This window comes from Copadichromis virginalis, linkage group LG19 (genome assembly GCF_057382275.1).
Source record: "Copadichromis virginalis isolate Kocher_CV1m ecotype Utaka linkage group LG19, C_Virginalis_male_GT1.1, whole genome shotgun sequence".
Lineage (NCBI taxonomy): Eukaryota > Metazoa > Chordata > Actinopteri > Cichliformes > Cichlidae > Copadichromis > Copadichromis virginalis.
In genome coordinates, this window is record NC_140636.1 from 24,199,939 (window position 1) to 24,220,484 (window position 20,546).

Below are 20,546 nucleotides of genomic sequence, written 5' to 3' on the forward strand. Positions count from 1 at the left end.
ACAGACTGCGTGCGAGAAAAAAAAAAAATCAGTGGAGAAACCCACTAGATAACACCCCCCAAAAAAACCAAAAACCAAATCGGCTTAATCTATATCATGGACAGTGCCCGGATGCTATGTTGGTCTGACCCTTGACCAAAACATTACACAAAGCAGCTGCTGTATCTGTATGGATGCTTGTTTGTGTCATTCAAAAAACAAAAACAAACAAACAAAGAAAAACTTTTTGATAGGGAAAAATTCTTTTCTTTGTTTTTTTGTTGTTTAGCATTAGCAGGAAGTCTTCAAACTAAGTGGATCACTGGCACTCATAATAGTATACTTTTATAGGCATTTAGTATACCAATATGATTAAAACACCACGAGTACCTATAAATATCTATTACATAAATTATTTATACAAATTCTCTACCCTGCTATGTATAAACTTTCCAAAACAAAAAAATGTTGATTAATACTAAATGAGAGTAAGTAAACAAAGACTTTCCAGAGGTCTTTCACAGTGGAAGAGCAAGTGCAAAAATGTGAAAAATTAGACTCTTCTCTGAAAGTTGAAAGTGCAGATGGAAATTTGCCTGAATGTCTAAATCTGGCAGATTTAACTCACACGCTTAAACATGCGTATTCTAAAGCTGTCCATTAAAACGATCAGGTCAGTGTCAGAGCTGCCCCAAAAGTCTTTGAGCAAGAAATAATGATCCAGAACAGCCACTGAACTCTGACCTGCGGAGGCCAAAAGATTCAGGTATTAAAAAAAATATATATATAAAAATAAAATAAAATGGAAAACACATAACTCATTACGGTTGGTTTTACATTTATTTTCCATTGCACAATAATATCTATATATACTGTATCTACAGTCTAAATTGTGGCAGCAGATAAAGTCAGACATCCATGTGAAATTTATTTTAATAAAACTGTACAAAAATTGCCTACTATGAGAAAATACTGCAACTCCACAGATATTCATCCCAGAAGACAGACGGATGGAAGTATGGCGAGTGAGAAAACCTCGAGCTCTCCTGCACGGTGCTGTGAGCCTAGCTTCCAACTTCAATGCATTTTTACAGCGCAGGGAGAGCAAGAGTTTTCATGAAGCAAACAGCAACATTAACAGATGTACCAATAAAAAATAAATATAATCTCTCGCATGTGTACAATTGGCATGATCAAATGAAAATGGGACGCACTCCGGATGTGTGAAGAGAACTTCAGTTTTGTTCAGCATGGTGGTTAATACAAATGCTAGAACAGACAATCTCTAAGAGGGGATAATACATGGTTGTTTCAAGTTTGTAAACACTTAATATCATGCATCCTTCAATGTGCAATAAGAGACCATTTAGGACATATGTTGCAAACTGAAGCACTTTAAAGTTGAGGCCACACTTTGTAAAAGGACTCAGCGGCCCACTCAAAGGAGGATGGTTCGTTCTGCAGGAGAAAAGCTTAAATCTGAGATGAGCATGTTAAATATATACCAGAAAACGTTCATTGTCATGTCTGGATGATGGATATTTATGCACAGCCATAGCTTGGACATTAATGTTGACATGGAAAACAAATCTGAGAGTGAAGAAATCAGCATAATTGGCAAATGACATAAATAAGCATAGGTTCTGTCATGTTTTGGTCCTTTGAAACATAAGAAAATGGGACAGAGGAATCAACACTTTAAAAATCATACTAACAAAATCATTTGAAGTACAAAAAAATAGTGCAAAACCCACACAACTGCTCTTCCAAATGGGTTTATCTCAATAGTATACAGTAGATTTAAAATCAGCCATCTAAAAGTGAAGGGTTTTATTCGAAAATGCCATATCTCCATATTGCAACTGCTCATCCAATGTTTTCTAGGTACGTTTTCTTTATTTCAGTGATATAATACACAGAAATAAAGAGGAGGTTTCAAACCTCCTAGCAGTTTCTAGGATCAAGTATTCAGTCAATTTCCATTTCCATTGCTGGATATCCCATTTTGGAATGAAACTTCTCGGGTTTACTTTATACGTGTCCAGCAGTTTGGGGCAGTAATGAAGGTTTCATGCCCATAAGACGAAGCAAAGCCAATCGCCTCCCTAAACCCCGCCCCCTTACACACAGAAGATTTCTTAAGAGTGTCATCAAACTATCCTGACTGACTCTTAACGCCTGGGGAAAAATGAATCAAGACAACTTTGTGAAATTAAGAAACTCTTTGGTGTCAGAAAAAAAACATGGCCGCAAGCATACGGTATGTCACATTACCTGAACCCGCACTGTCAGATTTGTGTCCAGCTGTTGCGCTATATACAACATTTGGCAGCAAACTGAACTGACAAAGTCTTGTCCCCTCTTTTCAAAATAAAAGCCCGACAGATAATGCTCCTATATTGACACAACTAGCAGCATATCCTCACACCTCATGAAAAAGAAATCTAATCTAATTACAATAGGATTCCGGTTAATCACATTGAAAAACACTGTCAAGCAAAAACAAAAACCTCAAAAGACCTATTGTAATACATAGGTCAATATATTGTTATATAGACATTGGCGCCCATACACATATTCCTGAATATATGTATGTTTACAAAGACACAGATATACACGTAGGTAGAGGTTAGCATATATGCGTCATGAGGCAAAGGCAGAAACAGTTTTTTTAAGTTAATGGTTCAGAGAGAGATGACCAACGGCACTGCGTGGAACACGTATGTGTGCTTGGTCATTTCTACTGGCAGCTACAGATACAAACACAGCGTTATCACTTCCATTGTGCTGTAAGAGACACATGCTTTTTTTCCCTACACATTGAGAAACAAGACTGAAAAAAAGAAAGAAAAAAAAAATTCAGCTACAAATGTATGCCAATAAAAATTTGAATGATCATATATAGATACATCTTTAAGACAGGTAAAACTTAAATTTGTAACCAAAATATATATATATATATATGTAATTATATTAAGGGCAATCTTAGCCTTGCCCATCAACACATCATCCTTCTCATACATGACTTTGCTATAGCCCCTTGAAAGCCTGAAGAAAATAAGCTCTTCATGGATTTTCCAGTGTATCCACTCTTATCAATTCATTTTTATTATAGGTCAATGTAAACTCGTCATTGGGGTAAACATTTTCAGCACTTTCTTTTTCGCATTTAATAGACAGAAGAAACAAAATAAAACTTAATGCCCAGCTTCATTTAATCCCCAACTATTATTCGCTTCCCATAAATAATTACATTTAAAAATAAAACAGAGTGATTCCATAAATTCACCATTCGTCTTTCTCACCCAAAACCCATTTGCTTGGTAAAAGCTGTAAAAAGGTATGGTCGGTGATGAACTAGTGTACTACCAGCCCTTATTTGGTGAGAGGCAATAGATTCAGAATCTCCCTGCCCATTTATTTACTCTTTTAACCACTTCAAAGGCCCTTTCTAGACAAAAACAATATATTAAAAAAAAGGAAGGATAAGCCATACTTACAGATGCAAAAAGACAAACTCCAAAAATAATTTAGACAGAAAAACAAACAAGTCCTTCAGTGATTTAATCATTACTACAGAAACTTGCACGTTCATCGAGTTGATTAGAATTGAAGGACAAGGGGTCATCAGACTTTCCTCCTCATTTAAGTCCACTGTGTTTAGCAGACACCATAAAGGGCAGAGAATGACCAAATGCAGTCAGGCTAAAAGAACAGCACTTTATATCTTTTTATATATGCCTGATGGATATATGAAAGGTCCCCTCTTCTCCTACTGTGTGGACTGATGTTAAATGAACGTCATCACTCTCAGGTGAAAATGGAATGAGAGTCTCCTAAGAGCTTCTCTTCTTCCATTTCTTTCCTCTTTCCATCCTCATTGCATTGCACTGGACAGTGTCTGTGCTGCAGAGGTCCTCGGGTGACTGAGGTAATGCAGAGGGATAATATTACGCTGAGGGAAAAAGAAAACGGGAAAAAAAGCACAATTCTTTTGCGCATAACTCCCCCGTGGAGAGAAATAGAGAAGAGAAGTAGAGGGACCTGCAGCTCCTCAGAGATACTGGTGTGTGAAATTACTGAGTCCGATGCTCCACACGCTGCCATCAGAGCTGGTACCACTTTTTATCTTTGTATTTCAGCATCATCTGAAGGAAGTAAAGTGGGGAAAAATGTGAATCAGGATTAATGTGATAACCTGAAAAAGAAAAAAAATTATACAAGCGTTCAAACAGATGCCGTTCACGTACATCATGCGCATGTTTGGAAAAGGACTCTGCGCTGGCCATCATGGCTGCTGTTCTCTCCTCCAGCTCGCCCAGCTTCTGCCCTCTCTCATCCAGAGCTATTCTGGCACGGGCAAGTTCTCCCACAACTCCCGATGCGGCCCCCTTCATGCCTTCCATGTTGCCTGGGCCAGGGATGTGCTGCGCCAGGCTACGAGATGCCTTACCTGCAGCTGTTTCTCCAACTAGCAGAGACAAAAATAGATATGCAGATGGTTTGTTTACAAGTCTTTTTTCATTTTTCCCCTAAATGAAAGGTCACCAATCATTTTACCAAAGACAGTGGAATAAAAGCCCTAAAAAGGTTCAAATTGTTTTACATATAGGACGTGATAGCTAAATAAAGTTTCAACTGTGAAATACTTATATATAGATATATATGTAATAACAATACAATAATATATGAAACAGCTAGAGTAATTCAGAAGCCCGATGACTGAAAACTACACATTTAAAACACGACTGCATTAAGTATTCAAATGCAAACATATATTTAATTGCACTCTGAGGTTTTGAGAACTCTTTATGCAATACTAGAAGGCACTCTGTACTCACAGAGGTCCTCCCTGTCCAGAGACTGAGCTCCTCCCCCAAAAAGGCCTTTGAAGAAACCTCTGTTTGGAGCCTCTGGTGTCTCCACTGGAGTAAATAACTCACTGAGCATCTCCTGTGAAAGACAGAAACATCAGTACATGTATTTCAATATATTGTCTCTGAAGATATGCAGACTCAGCCAGACTTTTTAAATCAACCCGATTAAGGCCTGTATCTCCCTGAAAGAGAAAAATGAAAAAGGAAATTAACCCGCACCTTCAGATCATCTACTGAATTATCTGTAAGCAGACAAGCACTTCACCTTTCTACTGACCTGTAATTTTCTATAAAGATAACTATGAGGAATTATATTGTTGTCTAACGTTAAAATGACCGCAGACCTGATTCAAACAGCTGGCCTACATAAGCATGTGTGCCAACATCACACCAGTTACTTTTCCTGGTTTAGACTGAGCCCATGTGAGAAGATTTATGTAAAGTAAACACAGCAAGTCTGTGTTGCTATTTTTGGCAGAAATCGCTGCCAAACTCCTTGTTATTTCTGAAATGCTTACAAATAAGAAATGTCTGCTATGTTGGACAAAATTAAACTCCAAATTTAAAGAAACAGTTTTACTGCTGGGGAGTTTTCTTGGGCTCTGAGGCATTTATGCATTTTTCTCTCTGCAAAGCTACTGGCATGGAGCTGATGGTGATCTGATCATTTATCTGACCTGCAAGTTGTCACACGTCTCCTGGCTGTAGGTGATCCTCTGGATCTCAGTAGGGGAGGTGAGGTACAAAGCCTGACCCAGGTTGGAGAAGCAGAATGTTCTTGCTATTCGCATGTCTGTGAGCGGCAGGTAGTTGACATCCAGAAGAGGCCGTAGACTGGGTAAACTGTAATCACGCAAAACACCACACCAAGTTGCTAACATCTATTTATGTTTTCCTCACTTGGTATCTCTGCTTGATCAGAGATTTCAAAATATAAATAACAGCAGACGCTAGTAATGATGATACCTCAGAGTCATTATATGCCCATTAGCACAGAAACAGGCGATGCAGTTAGCCCCGGCCATCTGCACAACATCAGCCCTCAGCACGAAGGAGGTCTCTGTGATGCTGTGTTTGTAGATGCGGGTTTGGGAGGGCAGGGCCACCACCTTGGCCTGTTTCTCCGAACACAGTATGGCAAAGTGAGTATCCTGGCTCTCCTGTGACGAGGGAGGAGAGGCTGGCCTGCGCTTCCGACTCTTCTCTTTTTCTTCATCTGAAGCATTTGGGTCATACCACTGCTCAAAGAAAGGGGGCAGCAGAGTTCCAGTTGCGTCCAGCAGGGCCATAGTTAAAATGCCTCCTTTGAGCTTGACCAGGGTGCCTAAGAAATTAGATATTTTCAGCTTAAAATAAAAAAATAATTGGTCACAGCATAATTCAAGGTCAGCTATAAGTGGCATGTTAAGTTCTTAATTGTCTTCTGAAACTTGTGCAATTTTAGCTTTAAGCTTTGTTTTCATAACTAAACTAATCCTAAAACCAAAACGTTAAGGTCAGGTCTGTTTACCCTTTGGCTTCAGTAAATAAACCACAAGATATACCCATCATGTGGATAGCATGTGACTATTGTAGCACCAAATGATATTGGAAACCATCTGTGTAGCTTTAGTCTATATTCTTGTCAACTCCTTGCACACACATTTCCACACCTTGATCAACATTTGCTTCCCCCTCGCTCCTTTTCAGCAATGAAGGCTGCTTGATCCTAGTTCTAATGCTTGATATTCTAATGCTTGTCAACAAAGGTCACTATGTATCCTCATGCAAATTTTATTTTAAGTTTGTTTTTTGTATTTTTTTACCGCAAGACGCAATGCCAACTGGCTGCTGTAACCTCTGGTCTCCACTTGGTGGCAGGCTGAGGGCCACCATCATCACCGAGCCGTGGGTGGTCCCCACCAGCAGACAGGGGCTGACCAGGCTGTCTGTCTTCCTTGGAAAACTCTCACAGAAGTGAAAGGAGGAGATGGCCTCTCGAGATTCTCGGTCTATGCTGGCTACACTTGAACTGCGTGAGCGGGTGAATGAGTTATCCCTGGCATCTGGACAGCAGGAGGACAAACAAAAGGAAATGAGGAAACAACGCATGTAAAAGTGAAAGGGGTTAGTAGTTAAACTCTCCACTTTAGCATTTTAGTTCTCAGAGAAAAACAAAACCCTGGTTAGAAACATATATTCTGATGTCAGAGGTTTAGCAGAGAATGCCTTCCATCGTATTTATGTACTTTATAGAAATGGAAATGCAGCGGAAAAGAAAAAACACCCACAGTAACATGATAAATAAACCCAAAGTCCAACAAAAGAAAGAAAAAAAAAGAAAAAAAAAAAAAGCTTTTGACATTGTGATGCTCTTTCAGTTTACATTCAAGGAGGCAGTTTACTTTTTTCCAAATGTGGATTTCCGGAATTGATTCTGAAAACTTAATGTTGTTTATTTAAAGAAATAAAAATGAATGTCCTATTATAGGATCACAAAAAAAAGCAAAAAAAAACCAAAAAAAAAAAAACAGGTGTTTTAGAAGTAAGAATTATTCATGCATTATTTTTGTGCTGATGGCAACTTAAGAACAAGTTTTAACCCCCTTTAAAAAGCTAATGAGGGACACCAACATAAACACAAAAGGCCTTTTAACATGGGGGAAAGGCTTAAAACATCGGCCATCACGTGTGATCTTCACAAGAAAAAACTGTAAACAGGAAAAGCAAGATTTTTAACACCGAGTGCAGTCATGCCACTGGAACTTCCTCAAAAAGAAGGAAACGCTCACTGTGAGAGGATTAGTGTTATCTGCCAAATCTGCAGAGTAAGAGCCATAGTAGTGGAGTGAGTTAGTACCAGTTATCCCACTGCAGCCCAAGTCAGACCAAGGCTGGTCCACTCACAGAAAATGGGGTCTGACTTAGTTCTACAGAGGTCCTCCTTCAGGTTCATCCTGGCTGTTGCCGTTCTTTTCACACAACACAACTGCTTCTTACATGTCTGAATGCGCCTTCGTTGGAACCCACCCTTTTCTTTGAGTTTAAAAAGAGAGTGTTTGTCTGAACTTGCAGTAAAAAAAACAAAACAAACAAACAAACAAACAAACAAACACACCCCCAAGACATCAGGAACATGACATTCAGAACAACATGTTGCTGGACAGTAAGAAGTAGTTTTGCAGACCTACTTAAAAGCTAGAACCTAATACAAAGCAGAAGATTCAAATAACAAGATGAACACCTGTAAGAAAATACAAAGGTTCTTAGAAAAATGTAAGTTATTAGTTTTGGCTTACCCAGGTCAGTCTTTTGCTCACTAGACGAGCTAATTTTCCGTGACATCTTAGCTGTAACAGAAACAAATACCTCTGTTTTACGGTGAAACAATAATGCCTAAAAGGATTGAGATTTTTTTTATACTTCTTTGATTGTGAATTACAACAAATGATTCAATAAGTATGATTTTTACCATTTTGTGGCCTTGTTTTCAATGTGCACATCAGTGTGCAATCACTGAATAGAACACAATTTTGAGTACGATTTTTAAACATGGTGATACCAACTGTAAGACAACTGTTGAGGTCACAGTGCATACACCAATCAGCTACAACATTAAGAACTTTGGCAAGTGAATTGAGTAATACTGATTATTTTGTTAGAATGGCACCTATAAACAGGTGGGACTATTTAGCGCTAGGTTCAAACGAACCTGATGGGCTAAAAGGAGAAAAATGTAAAAAAGAAAAAAGAGCAGTGCATGGACCAAAGTCCTCTCACATGGATCATTATGTGATAAATGTTCCTGGAAGGTAGAGGTTACTTCCTGCCAAAAGTGGCCCGAGAAGGGACAACTGGGGAAGGGTCTAGCTCCAATTGCACTAGAAGGGCTAATGTAACAAATTTCTGAAAACTTCAGCACTGTTTGATAGTACAGTATCAAATAGTACTATCAAACAGTACTGTTTGATATAAATGGATTGTTTGCATAGTTTGAGGTTGGACAGCTGCAGAGATGTATGCTGATCCCTGTTAGAAGCTGAAAAAAACCTACAGTGAGCGCATGTGTATCATAACTGGAACACAGACCAATAGAGAAAGATGTCTAAAGAACCATGTTTTTACATCATGGAAACGGGGCGTCTGCATTGTTTACATGTGTCAGAAATTACAGCAGGATGCATGACGGCAAGCCAGTGGAAGCAGTGGGACGGTCTGGGTAACGTTCTGCTTTGAGGTTGCTATGGCATTCATGAAGATGCTACTTTGACACATAACCAACCTAAGCATGGTTACAGTCCACATACAGCACTTCACTGTAATAGTAGTTGGCTCTTTTAAGAAGAACAATGCCGAATTGCACCCCCACCCCCAAAAAAATGATTTTTTCCAGGAATATGAAAAGTTGTTGATTTTGCCCTCCAAACTTCCCAGACCTCACTTGAAGTGAACATCTGTGGGAAGTGGTAGAAATAAAAGAAGTCAAATGCGTGCAAGCCCCATCGAGGTAAAGAGCTTAAAGGATCTGCTGCTAAGGTCGTCCTGCCTGATACCACAGGACACCTCTGGAGGTGTCGTAGAGCCCACGTCTCAAAGGGTCAAACAACGAGGCAGACCTACAAAGTATTATGGAGGTAGTTTTAATGTTATAGCTCACTGGTGTATATCTTGTAAATGACTACTTGTAATAAGACGCTAAACTCTTTTGGAAATAACATTACAATTCATCATAATAAAAGCTGATTTTAAGGTGGTGCTTTTGGTTGTTGCCAGTTTCTTTTCTGTACAAATTCCTAAAAGTTGTCTGTTGCAGTCAGTGACCACCCTGAGAGAAACCATGAGAATACAAATGAGGTAGAGAAGCATCACAGACAACCGATAGAGCCTGTAATGTCAAACAAAGCAAGAGGCAGTTGAGAAATAAGGTAATTACAATTCAGTGAACATAGTTATGCAAAGAGAGTAGGTGGAGAGAGAGGAGGAGGGGAAAAAAATAAAAAGAATCAGTGGACAGCCAAACAGTTAACACTGAACTGAAGCCCTGGAATCAAACACACAGAGCAAGTATCTACAGTCCAAGAGAAATCATTTTGATGTTAGTGCTGTAGAGACTGAGGCGAGAAGCAGATTTTCTATGCTTTTGTTTTAGTTTCAAAAAATAAAACAAGAAAAACAAAACACACACAAAAAATAATCCTCAAGTAAAATTTCATTTTTCCATACTATATTCTAAGTTGTGTAACAGCAGTCTACAGTATTTTGGTAAAAATCTGCATAGAAAATCTGCACCTGAAATTGAAGAGTCATCCTGTCATGCACTTGATCAACCTCCCTGATTCATTTTCTACAAAACCCCTACATTATGTGATTAGTGAAAACCGATTTCTTTAATGCAATTATTCCTTTAACTGGCACAGTATGCACAGGCTTGCGTAGGATTAAGGCACAGTGTGGTTAGAACGCCGTCATTCAGAGAGAAAGAGTGAGTAATCACAAAGAATACATCTGAAAGATACAGTACCAAAGTCATTGGCAACCGTCTTGGAAAAGCGCCTGCTTTTCAACTTCACTGGAAATAAGGTTCAAAAATACAAGTCAGAGAACTTTAGTCACCGTCTAAATATTAACTTTTAAAGGGTCATACACTTGAAAATACAATACCCTTCTCTATGAAATTCTGCTTTTTGTCATCATCTGAATTGCAGGGTGAGGTAGAGCCTACATGACAAATGGCAGCCGATATGAAAGACGAATTTCAAAAGAAAATGATACAGTCGGTAGTTCACGCCAAGACTTACCTGAAGTAGGTGATCTGCAGCGGTCCTCTGAGGCATTGGACCCATCGTTGGAATCACAAGTCGCTGCAGGAGCCACAGAAATTGTAATTAAGAGTCAGACAGGATTACGCTGCAGTTAATTCCTATTGCACATGTAGTAACAATAACAGCTCAAGTATTACAAAGGCAATCATACAACGAGGTAATCATTCAATTTAGCAAGTAAGCTCTGCTTCAGTTTACAAATCTACCACAAGTGAGCTCACTAAATGCATCAGTATTGGCTGTCTAGTAGTCAAATCATAGGTGTATACTTTAAAGATACTCTCTCTCTCAAGTCTGAAATTTGACTCCATCCTCACTGGAAATGTCAAAGAAAAGTCTGTACTGAGCTTTGGAGATTTGGGGTGCTATAATAAAACCAGAGAATGTATCTCTATGTGATAAAAGAAAAGGCTTAGAGGAGAACAATGACACTGTGGGTAGGGGAGAGAAAAAAATCTGACACAACAGGACTTACTGAAGTGAGATGAGCGTAGTTTTTTCATAGACTCAGAATACAAGAAAGAAAGTCTGGACATGCAAGACGTCACAGTTGGAATGTCTTTACCAAATCACAGAGAGAGATCAACAGTAAAAACAGTGAGACAGAAAAATGCCTGAAAATCTAACTGCAAAACAGAAGAAAATGTGAAGTCTCAGCTGCTTGCTGCTGAATTTCTATTTGATTCACTGTTAAAACAGTATATGTTTCCAATAGTGTTCTTGCAATTTGCATAAATTAAAGACTGCTTTTAAAAGGCAACCAAACAAAATGCAGATAAGAGTCCTGCATCTAGCATCAAGCGACTGAGACTAAAAAGAATGAAGACAAACAGTGACTGACAGGATGATTAGGCAAAGAGAGAAAAACACAATAGAAGACATGACAGAAACAGCAAGGCTGAAACAAGTAAACAAGGTTTATGTATTGTTTTGTCAGTAAACAGAATCAAAAGGCAGTGCTATTACAGCAGAGCAGCTCTGCTCAGCTACAGCATCCATTCTAACATGCATGCTCCACTGTCTTTGCTCCTTCCAACTGAACAGATGGAGAATCCGCCAGCGATGCCCCCTGTTGAGGGAGAGGAGCTACTGCAGGGGGCGGTGCTCACAGTGCGAAGTCAGGGCAGCTGCCAAGTGTCAGCTCTGCCTCCCTAACCCACCTCCAACAGCCTCCAAAAGTGTTCAGCAAAAAATAAAGGAATACAAGGAGCGTAGCAAATTATTTACTGTATTTCAGTGAGATAAATGTTATCCAGGGTGACAAGTTCAGCAGAACACAGAGAGAAATCAACAGAAAGAGTGTTTAATTGGTTGAGTGCAGCTCACCTCCGGAAGGCTTTGCTTTACGTGGGGAGCGAGGCTGCCTCTGATAGGGGTCAGATGGGCTGTACAGCTCTGATGTGCCCATATTGAAAAGCAGGGTTTTCTGGAGGTAGTCCACCACAGCCAGACCGTTACTGTTTCCAAACACCACACTGAAAGACAGAAAGGTCAAAGAATGCAGTGGAACTCCAAATTATGATTTAGGCAGGCTTTATTTACTTTTGCACTTGGTTGAAAATGCTTGGTTACAGTGTGCTTTGAGACAGGATATAATTACGATTTCTTTACCCACACAAATTGAGCACAAAAAAGGATACCGAGCTATGAAGACTAGTGAGAGCCCAAAGTGATGTGACCTCATGTCAAAACCATCAGCTGTATTGAACATAAGAGACTTACAGGCCATAGGAAGAATTGATTGCCAGGCTGGTGATCTGCTGAGGTGGCTCCCCACTCACCCACACCAGCTGGATCACCAGTTCCACCTGGTTGCCCGGAGACTGCTTCAGTGGGGAGCTCCGCACCCTGCATCAAACACACAGCAGGATACGACAGCAGGCTGCAGTTTACACTGGAATAAATTATCATCTATGGGCAAGCTACACTCTGGATCATCATTTTTATTGCTATTATTATTATTATTACTTTAAAAGCATTTTATTAAGAGGATTCTTTTTTTCTTGTGTTTTTCATCTCTTCTGTGACAGCCTGCTTCACAAAAACAGAAGCCAAGGCAAAATTAAAGAAATTCCATACTGTAGACATGGTATATTGTCTCGGGGGCCATCAGAGGAGTTGCTCCCTGTTGATGGCTGAGTGGGAAGCTCACTCTCCTGAGGGCTGGAGGAAGCTCCCGGGGTTGGCAGGGTGGGGGTCTGCTCTCCTCCTGGGTCAGGAGAGTCCACTTCGCTAAACTCACACTGCATTCGCACCTCCAAGAGCTAAACAAGAAATAAAAAGACAAAAAAAAAAAAAAAGGCTTGTTCTTGTAAATGTTTATCGACTATTATCCTATTATCTATCCATCCTGACCTTAGGAATAATTTACCCATTCACTCTGTCCATTTATTATGCCCCAAGCAATTTACCTGAACAACTTCAGTGGTAATTTCTTGTTTGCTGAACCTATAGACAATAACATGAGCAGATACTCCAGCCACGCACAGCATCCGGCTCTCGGGACACCAGGACAAGGTCTGGATGGCAAATGGGTCCTCATCTACTATATCTGTGTTTGGCTTCTCCTCCTTTCCACGAGCCCTCTCAAACACCTTGGCAGTCTTCAGCTTGTACAGCACTTGAAGCATTACTGTGGAAGGAAAATAAGGACATGATGATTCACTGCGATCAGTGCACTCTCGATAGCACAGGTTACAACAGGAATCGAGGTGGTGGTGATTAATATTGTTCTTTCAAGGAGCACTACGTTCAAAATCCAAGCAACTAGAATTAGAGATGGGAATTAGTTTGTGAACAAAGAAACCCAGAACATCAGTGACGTAGCAGCTCATCCGGCTCGAAATCCATCAGAATTCACAGGTTATTGTAATGTGTGAAGTACAGAAAGAAAGTGATAAGTTTTCTTGTCATTGGTGTGTTATATTGCACAAACTAATGAGAATTGCAAACAGTAATTTCTAGGACAAAATAATGTAGTTCAACACCAAATAGAAGTGTCTGGGTTCAGTAGCATTATAACTACAGCGTCAGTCGTAACTATGGCCATAAAAAGTCTTAAAATATGTGCACACTTCAGTATGTCGTAGTAACAGTAACCATATAACCAATGGGAACCATCAACCAATAGGACCACTTGATTTTTAAAGTTTTTAATTTAGTGCATGAATACATCTCCTTGGAAGGAAAATTAAAGATAAAGACATGCAAGGATGAACTTTTTGTAGTAAGTAATATACTGCTCTTAACAACAAAATACTCACGTGCAGAAGCATCCCAGAATTTGATTGACCCATCAGCATGTCTATTATAGCAGGGGATAGACAGAATAAAAACAAAACAATTAAACATTTATTACTGAACAAGACCTGTGCACATCTTAAAATAAGTAAGCACGACTCATTATATTATTACTTTATTCAATCAATACAGACCCTGTGATTATAATCTCAGGGTAACTCTGTGTGCCTTGGCCCCAGTTTCCCCCACTAATGGGCCATTCCTGTTAAAAACAAATAAACAAAAATGAAGCTTCTGTCTGCGGTGAAGTCAAATGCTCATGTAAAATTCACACAGACAACACAACTGAGTCATTTACCTTCTTACTGTAACCTTGCCTCTTTTGCCGACAGCCGACAGAGTAAAGTGCAGGAATAAGTTCAGCAGGACAGTCAGCAAAATACTCACAGCAGGTCACCGGTGACTCGTGGATAGTCAGAGGATAAGGGTTTTCAAATATGGGATACCTGTCACGATAATCAGTCACATGTTTACACTAAATATTATACAGCATTATGCTACATGTTCTGATCTGTATGTCAAACTTATAGCTGCGATAATAAATGTTAACAAAAGATGCTAGATTTTGTGTAATGTATTCACCAAAGTTTGAAATTTTAATAAAGTTTATTACTCTGTATATTAATATAGCGTACTTTAGAGTGGGCAATGTGGCCATTTGGTGTAGAATCTAGATGCACAATGTAAAATATCCATGTTTTTTGATGCAATATAATTATTAATACAACCACAGCTAGAAAGTTGAATATTTACCCAATCTGTCCGAGGTCTATTACAACTAAATCTTTCTCAAGAAGGACCACCACAGCATAAGGCTCCTGAAAGTCTAGAAAACAAATCGGCAGAAAATTTACATGGATAATGGCATCGTTTCAGTTGGTAACTGCATATGCTGTTCTGACTAGTGTCACAGCTCACCATTTGGATATGGAGTTTCACACAGCGTTAGGAAATCCACAATCGGGTAGTCCATCTCCAGAACAGCAGTGCTCTTTCCGTGCATCACAGTAAGACAGGCTCTCCTCCCCACTGTATCGTAAGACAGACCTCCAGACAGCACCATGAATGGGTCCCTGGGTTTAACAAACACACATATTTTAATAGCTTCTTCAATAAAATTGAATTAGTTGTGGCAGATGAAAAATTACCAGGTGTACTCAGCGGTAAATGGGTAAAGAGGGACACCAAATTTTACTGTGGTGCTTTCTCTGGGGACTTTTTGGCCCGATTTTGATAGAACCTGTGCTGGGAGGAGCCTACTTTTTAATCATTATTAAAACTATATTAATCCCCGTCCTCAAACGCCTGAGAAAAATGTATTAGATCACTTTCAATGAAATGTTGGCCATTTAGTTAATGGCTTTGACATAAGAGCATCTCTTCAGATGCTGCCAGCTGTGTCAAAAATCATTATATTTAACAAGTATCATGAGACTGTTGCCTTGTCTAATTACTTATTAGACAGGGCTTTTTCATCAGCATAAGGACGCTGTCAAGAAGACTAACCTGTTACATATTCAGAATAACAGGAAAGGACATTTTGAGTACAGGATATGGTTTCAAACTAGCGTCCGTTAAGACACAGGATGGGTGGGAACTACCATCACACTCACCCAGCCCTTGTTGTTTTGTATTCCACTTTCAGGATAGGCTTGCATGGTTCTGGCTTTTTTCCATCCTTAGGCTGCTTTCCTATTGGATTTCAAGATGCCAAAAAAACAAAACAAAACAAATCCCCGAAACAAAAACTCATTATATTTTACATTGCAGGAATACAGTACATATGGTGCATATGTGAACATATGGACATGTCGGCATCCATCTGTTACACATGTCAGGTCTCAAAGACTGGCGGGACTACACTTTATTTAAAGGCCTATATATAGTTTTTCCATTAATCATGCCTCTGTGAATATAAACAATACAAGTGTGTGTATACAACAGCTCCTACCATGTGGTGTGATGATCTGTGCGGGCTTGGCTGGGGTTCGTATATTCCACGTGGTCAAAGTGCCATCGGAGTGGCTGCAAACAAACTGTTTGCCCTCATGGTGCCAGGCGACTGAGTGGATTGCCTGAGAAACCACGGTAGCCGTTTAACAGAGTGTGATACATAATGTACAAGTAACATATGTTTGACAGTTCAGAATAGCAAAGTAACTCTACATCATTGGGGAAATCAGGGTTTGTCTCAACAAAGGTGATACTTGTCCACGGATAGTTTGGGTCCCTTCAAAAATTCATGAGTAACTAGCAAAATACATGATAATGTTATTTTGAGCTGTTTTCCATTCTCTTAAAATGAAAGAAACCTAAACGTCCATTTCATGTGTCATTATAAAACTTCATGTGTTAACTGATTTACAAAGAAACCCAACAAGACCAAACATGTTTCTCAGACAACAGTGAGGAACACCAGACAAACTAGTTTCCTCACAAGAACTGGAACAAAGGAAAACAATGCCTTACCTCATCATAATTGTAGCGGTAGTCAGCTTTTTTGCACTTCAAATCCCACAGCACTACTATCCCAGACTCAAATCCAATCAGAAGCTGAAATAACAAGAGAAGCAAAGCAAGTAAGGCTCAGCTGACTGCTGTTAAACTACATTCTGCACAAAACTGGTTCATAATGAATTCACTTTATGAATGTATGACAGTTATTTATTTTACATTCCCTAGTAGACTTTTATGACATTGCTTAAGATGGCATAAGATGCAATATTCTGACATTTACACACTGTAAGAAGCAACTAAGTTTTCACTTACTATGCAATCATGTAAACACTAGAGTAGCTTATAACTATTTTTTCAATAGTTAGGAATTTCCTTGTGAGAACAGGCTAAAAGATACGCATAAACCCTTTGAAATGGCCTGTAAGAGGCAAATAGAAGGGTCTGCATACGAGCGTAGGTGTTTTTGCATTTTTGGCTCTATATGATGTGAGAAAGGATATCCTTAATATGGTCACCTCAGACGAATATTGTCTGCTGTTCAAACTGTGTTTGCAGGGGGCAGGCCAATAGAAAGACAGCTGGCTTAAATTGAGGCTTGTTCAAGACAGTGAATGAAATGAGGGGGCGCACCAAGATGATCATTTTCACCTCTAAATAACGCAGAGCTACTCCAAAAGAACTTAACAGTGAGATTCCAGAAATAAAAATCCAATTCATATGCTTCATAGGTATGAGCTATAATACTCTGTGTATTTATTTCTTTTAACAAAAGTGCAATTTATTTGCAGTGTCCCGGAAAAGCACTACTCTAACAACAAACTTAAATTTCAGCAAATGCCCAACTGGTGATAGCAGTAACATGAATTCCTGTGCCAAATTGTCTACCAGCAACTAGTAGCAAATTATAATAGTCAACCCAAATGCTCCTAGTTGTTGTTGTCGCTGCCTTTTTTACAGTCACAGTGGTAGCCTACTCTGCGCCATCACTGCAGACTGTCCTATCTTTAGCTCTAGGAAAACAGTAACTGCTAGTTGAGGTAAAACATCATTACCTATGATCCAAAGCAGGAGTGTCCCCTGCAATCCATCTTTATCTAACTGATTATCTCCAGTTCACTTAATCACTTAAGTGGAACTTTAACTTTCTTGAATTAAAAGCAAGCCTATATTTCTTTTAAAAGACATGAACTTTTACATTATATAACTGAACAGTCTCTGAGATCCAACTAAAAATCATTTCCAGCTCTGCTTCTCCACATAACATCATCAGATGACGTACAATTGTTTATCTTCTCTATAGGCAATGTAATGTTCAGCTATCAGTTACCTTGCCCTCATCCATGGGGTTATCACTGATGTGCACAACAGGCCCTGGGTGTGTCTTGGTGGATCTGTCAGAGAAAGAAAGAAATGGGAGACAGTCCAAGTCAATTTAGGTATATTTGCCACTGATGAGTAAAATGTATCTGATAAATATAGTGATACAGTGGAGCTTTTAGAGGGCGGTAAGATAGAGGCAATTAGGAAAGACATCCAAAATGTAAGCCCCAATCTTTGGTCTTGCACAGAGAAAAAAAGGACAAGATAATAAGATGAAAATGTGCATCAGCGCACCAGAGGGGAGGAAAAAAAAAATAAAAAATAGCCATGACATATGAGAGAGACAAACAGCGAGGGAGAGGGAGAGTAGGGTCACATGAGGGTCTATGAGAGATTATAGTGTTTCAAGACAGGATCACCGTGGCAACAGAGCAAGGGGCATGGAGGAAGTGAAGGTCTGGCCTAAAGAAAGTGTTGCTGCCTCTGAGTGTGGTCTGGCTCCAGCGGCTAATGATCTCATTGCTGCTGCTGATGAGTCGATACAGTCAGTGATGTCGCAGTGAATAAAAGGAAGGGATGGAGCGGAATATGAACTCCAGCCGGTAATCACCACATTGTGATACACCCGCACCACAAACACCAGGCTTAATAACCAGTTCTCATGTTTGTGAACTGGATTTTATTGTAATAAAGATTATTTTAACCTAGACTGTTAACTGACGGAATCGTCGGTAAACATTACTTTAAATTAACTAGTTAAAACTGAGTTTCATTTCCAGCATAACACCAGATATGATCATTAGCGCCATACACAGCGTTTCTATCCACTGTAGGAGAGTCCACGAGTTTCCAAAGGCAACAAGCTATGAAGCAGAGCGTGGAAAAGACGATTCTATCAGAGGTTCTACAAAGACATAACTGAATATTTCGCTTTAGATTTCACACCACATCGTTTCTTTTCATCTTCAAAATCAAGACAAGCTAAATCATTTCCCCATCTCCACTTCCTGCATCTGACACATTTATCTAAGAGGACGGCATACTTTGCTCTGACACTTTCAACTCCAGGATCTAAAAGAGCAATTTATCCGATTTCACCAGCAGCCTCATACACACGCACACCTTTATGCAACCAATTTTAGCTGCCAGTCACTTTCTAAAATAATCTTTTTTAGCTCGCTGGTGGGCACATGGAAAATAAAATTGCTTGGAAAAACTTCTACTGACTAAAGTTTTCATTTAGAAAAAAATAGTAATTTCACTACCCCTTTTAAGCCCCAATCAAGGGCTCAGAATGGGCAAATTTTGTGGTAGACATGTAACCAGTCCTTTTAAGACATGTACTTCTTTCTGTTAATCTGAATGACCTGAGTTCATGTATCAATGTGTACTTTGATCACTTCACAGCGAGTCATGACGGCAATCTTACTAGATTGTACCAGTAACATTTTGGTATCACTTTGCAAACCACCCAATTCGGAATACATTCAGTTACTTTAAGAGTATCAACGGTATATTAACATTATATTAAAAAAAACAAAAACTTCTGGCACCTGCATTTAGTCTCACTTTGCTCAAACTAATCTCACAGCCTCAAAGCGACTTCTTTATGTTGTCCCGACTCAAAACAGTTTTATGACACTGCTTGCTAATGAGATTTGAGGTTAACAGTTCGTTTTTTTTCGTTTCAGCCATTTCTAGAAGTCTGTCTTCTGTGTTCCTAACATGCATGAAATGTCAGACAGCACAACAGCAGTAATTTCATCATTTGCTTGTAATGAATTGTCCCCAATACATTTTACTGAGGCGTGCATGAATGAGGTCCATGAAATGATCAAAGTACCTATATAACACACTATATGAACAAAAGTAATAATTCACTGCCTAATCTTTAATTTCAGGTGTATTCCTACTGCCACAGGTGTATTAAATCAAGCATCTATCCATACAGTCTGCCTTTACAAATATTTGTCAAATAATGGCTAATTCCAAAGAGCTCTCTGAATACCAATGTGGTACTATAATAAGATGCCGCTGTTGCAACAACTTTGTGAAATTACTTCCCTCCTGGATATTCCACAATCAACTGTAAGTGGTATTGCAAATTGGAAGTGTTTAGGAACCACAGTAACTCAGCCACGCAGAGGCAAACCACACAAAGTTACAGAACTGCGTTGCGTTGAGGCGCATAGAGTGTAAAATTGTCCAATGGATTGCCGAGTCAATATTCACAAAGCTCCAAACATCATCTTGAATTATCATCAGCACTAAACATGTGTGCTGGGATCTTCGTGGCATGGTTCTTCGTAGTGGAGCAGCTCCAGTAGGTATAATGTGCAGGTGGTCTGGTACTTTCATCTACACAGTGTAGGTGGCATTGAAAGACACAGACTTAATGTCTTTTACAGAACTGTTAAATGTTGCACAGTTATAATGGCTCAGTCTGTACTAATGGGAATGCTGGAGGGATGACCCAAACGACTGAATTCCTAAACTTTATCTAGCAAAATAACTTTGCTAGATATTGCAAGTATGAAGAGCGCGTCGACCTGCCAGTGCTGCCCTGTTTGACCAGAAATTATTTTTATTATCACTTGTTAAATTATGTATCAAGTAAATAATCCACCATTTAGCAAAGCTGTTTAAAAATGATCACTTTAAATTCCTGTGTGCTGGGAAAACCTGTATTCGATACACGAAAATGCTATCATAACCAGAAAAGATACTGATAGTGATTTTATCCACCTCGATCATACACCTGCATGTGACATTAAATGGGAACCCCTCAGAAGATGCAGGATGTGATGTAAAA

General features: G+C 39.3%; 1 protein-coding gene across 5 annotated transcripts in view; it reads right to left on the reverse strand.

Annotated features, from left to right (window-relative positions):
• Nucleotides 1-805: 805 nt before the first annotated feature.
• Nucleotides 806-20,546, reverse strand: part of stxbp5b (syntaxin binding protein 5b (tomosyn)) — a 30,179-nt gene continuing 10,438 nt past the window's right edge. The window contains exons 6-30 of one of the 5 annotated variants that reach the window (XM_085440761.1): nt 17,742-17,805; nt 16,427-16,510; nt 15,909-16,032; nt 15,571-15,649; nt 14,876-15,030; nt 14,711-14,783; nt 14,256-14,403; nt 14,092-14,159; nt 13,921-13,961; nt 13,069-13,289; nt 12,737-12,921; nt 12,380-12,505; nt 11,984-12,132; nt 11,133-11,216; nt 10,634-10,696; nt 10,497-10,553; nt 10,357-10,404; nt 8,135-8,185; nt 7,743-7,871; nt 6,662-6,901; nt 5,823-6,180; nt 5,534-5,699; nt 4,821-4,932; nt 4,230-4,450; nt 806-4,127 (exon numbers count right to left, since the gene is read on the reverse strand). In XM_085440761.1, coding sequence (XP_085296887.1) covers nt 4,086-4,127; nt 4,230-4,450; nt 4,821-4,932; nt 5,534-5,699; nt 5,823-6,180; nt 6,662-6,901; nt 7,743-7,871; nt 8,135-8,185; nt 10,357-10,404; nt 10,497-10,553; nt 10,634-10,696; nt 11,133-11,216; nt 11,984-12,132; nt 12,380-12,505; nt 12,737-12,921; nt 13,069-13,289; nt 13,921-13,961; nt 14,092-14,159; nt 14,256-14,403; nt 14,711-14,783; nt 14,876-15,030; nt 15,571-15,649; nt 15,909-16,032; nt 16,427-16,510; nt 17,742-17,805 — 3,088 coding nt within the window. In that variant the 3' untranslated portion in view covers nt 806-4,085. The remainder of the gene's footprint in view (nt 4,128-4,229; nt 4,451-4,820; nt 4,933-5,533; nt 5,700-5,822; nt 6,181-6,661; nt 6,902-7,742; nt 7,872-8,134; nt 8,186-10,356; nt 10,405-10,496; nt 10,554-10,633; nt 10,697-11,132; nt 11,217-11,983; nt 12,133-12,379; nt 12,506-12,736; nt 12,922-13,068; nt 13,290-13,920; nt 13,962-14,091; nt 14,160-14,255; nt 14,404-14,710; nt 14,784-14,875; nt 15,031-15,570; nt 15,650-15,908; nt 16,033-16,426; nt 16,511-17,741; nt 17,806-20,546) is intronic. The other 4 variants (XM_085440756.1, XM_085440757.1, XM_085440759.1 and 1 more) reach the window with 4 other exon arrangements.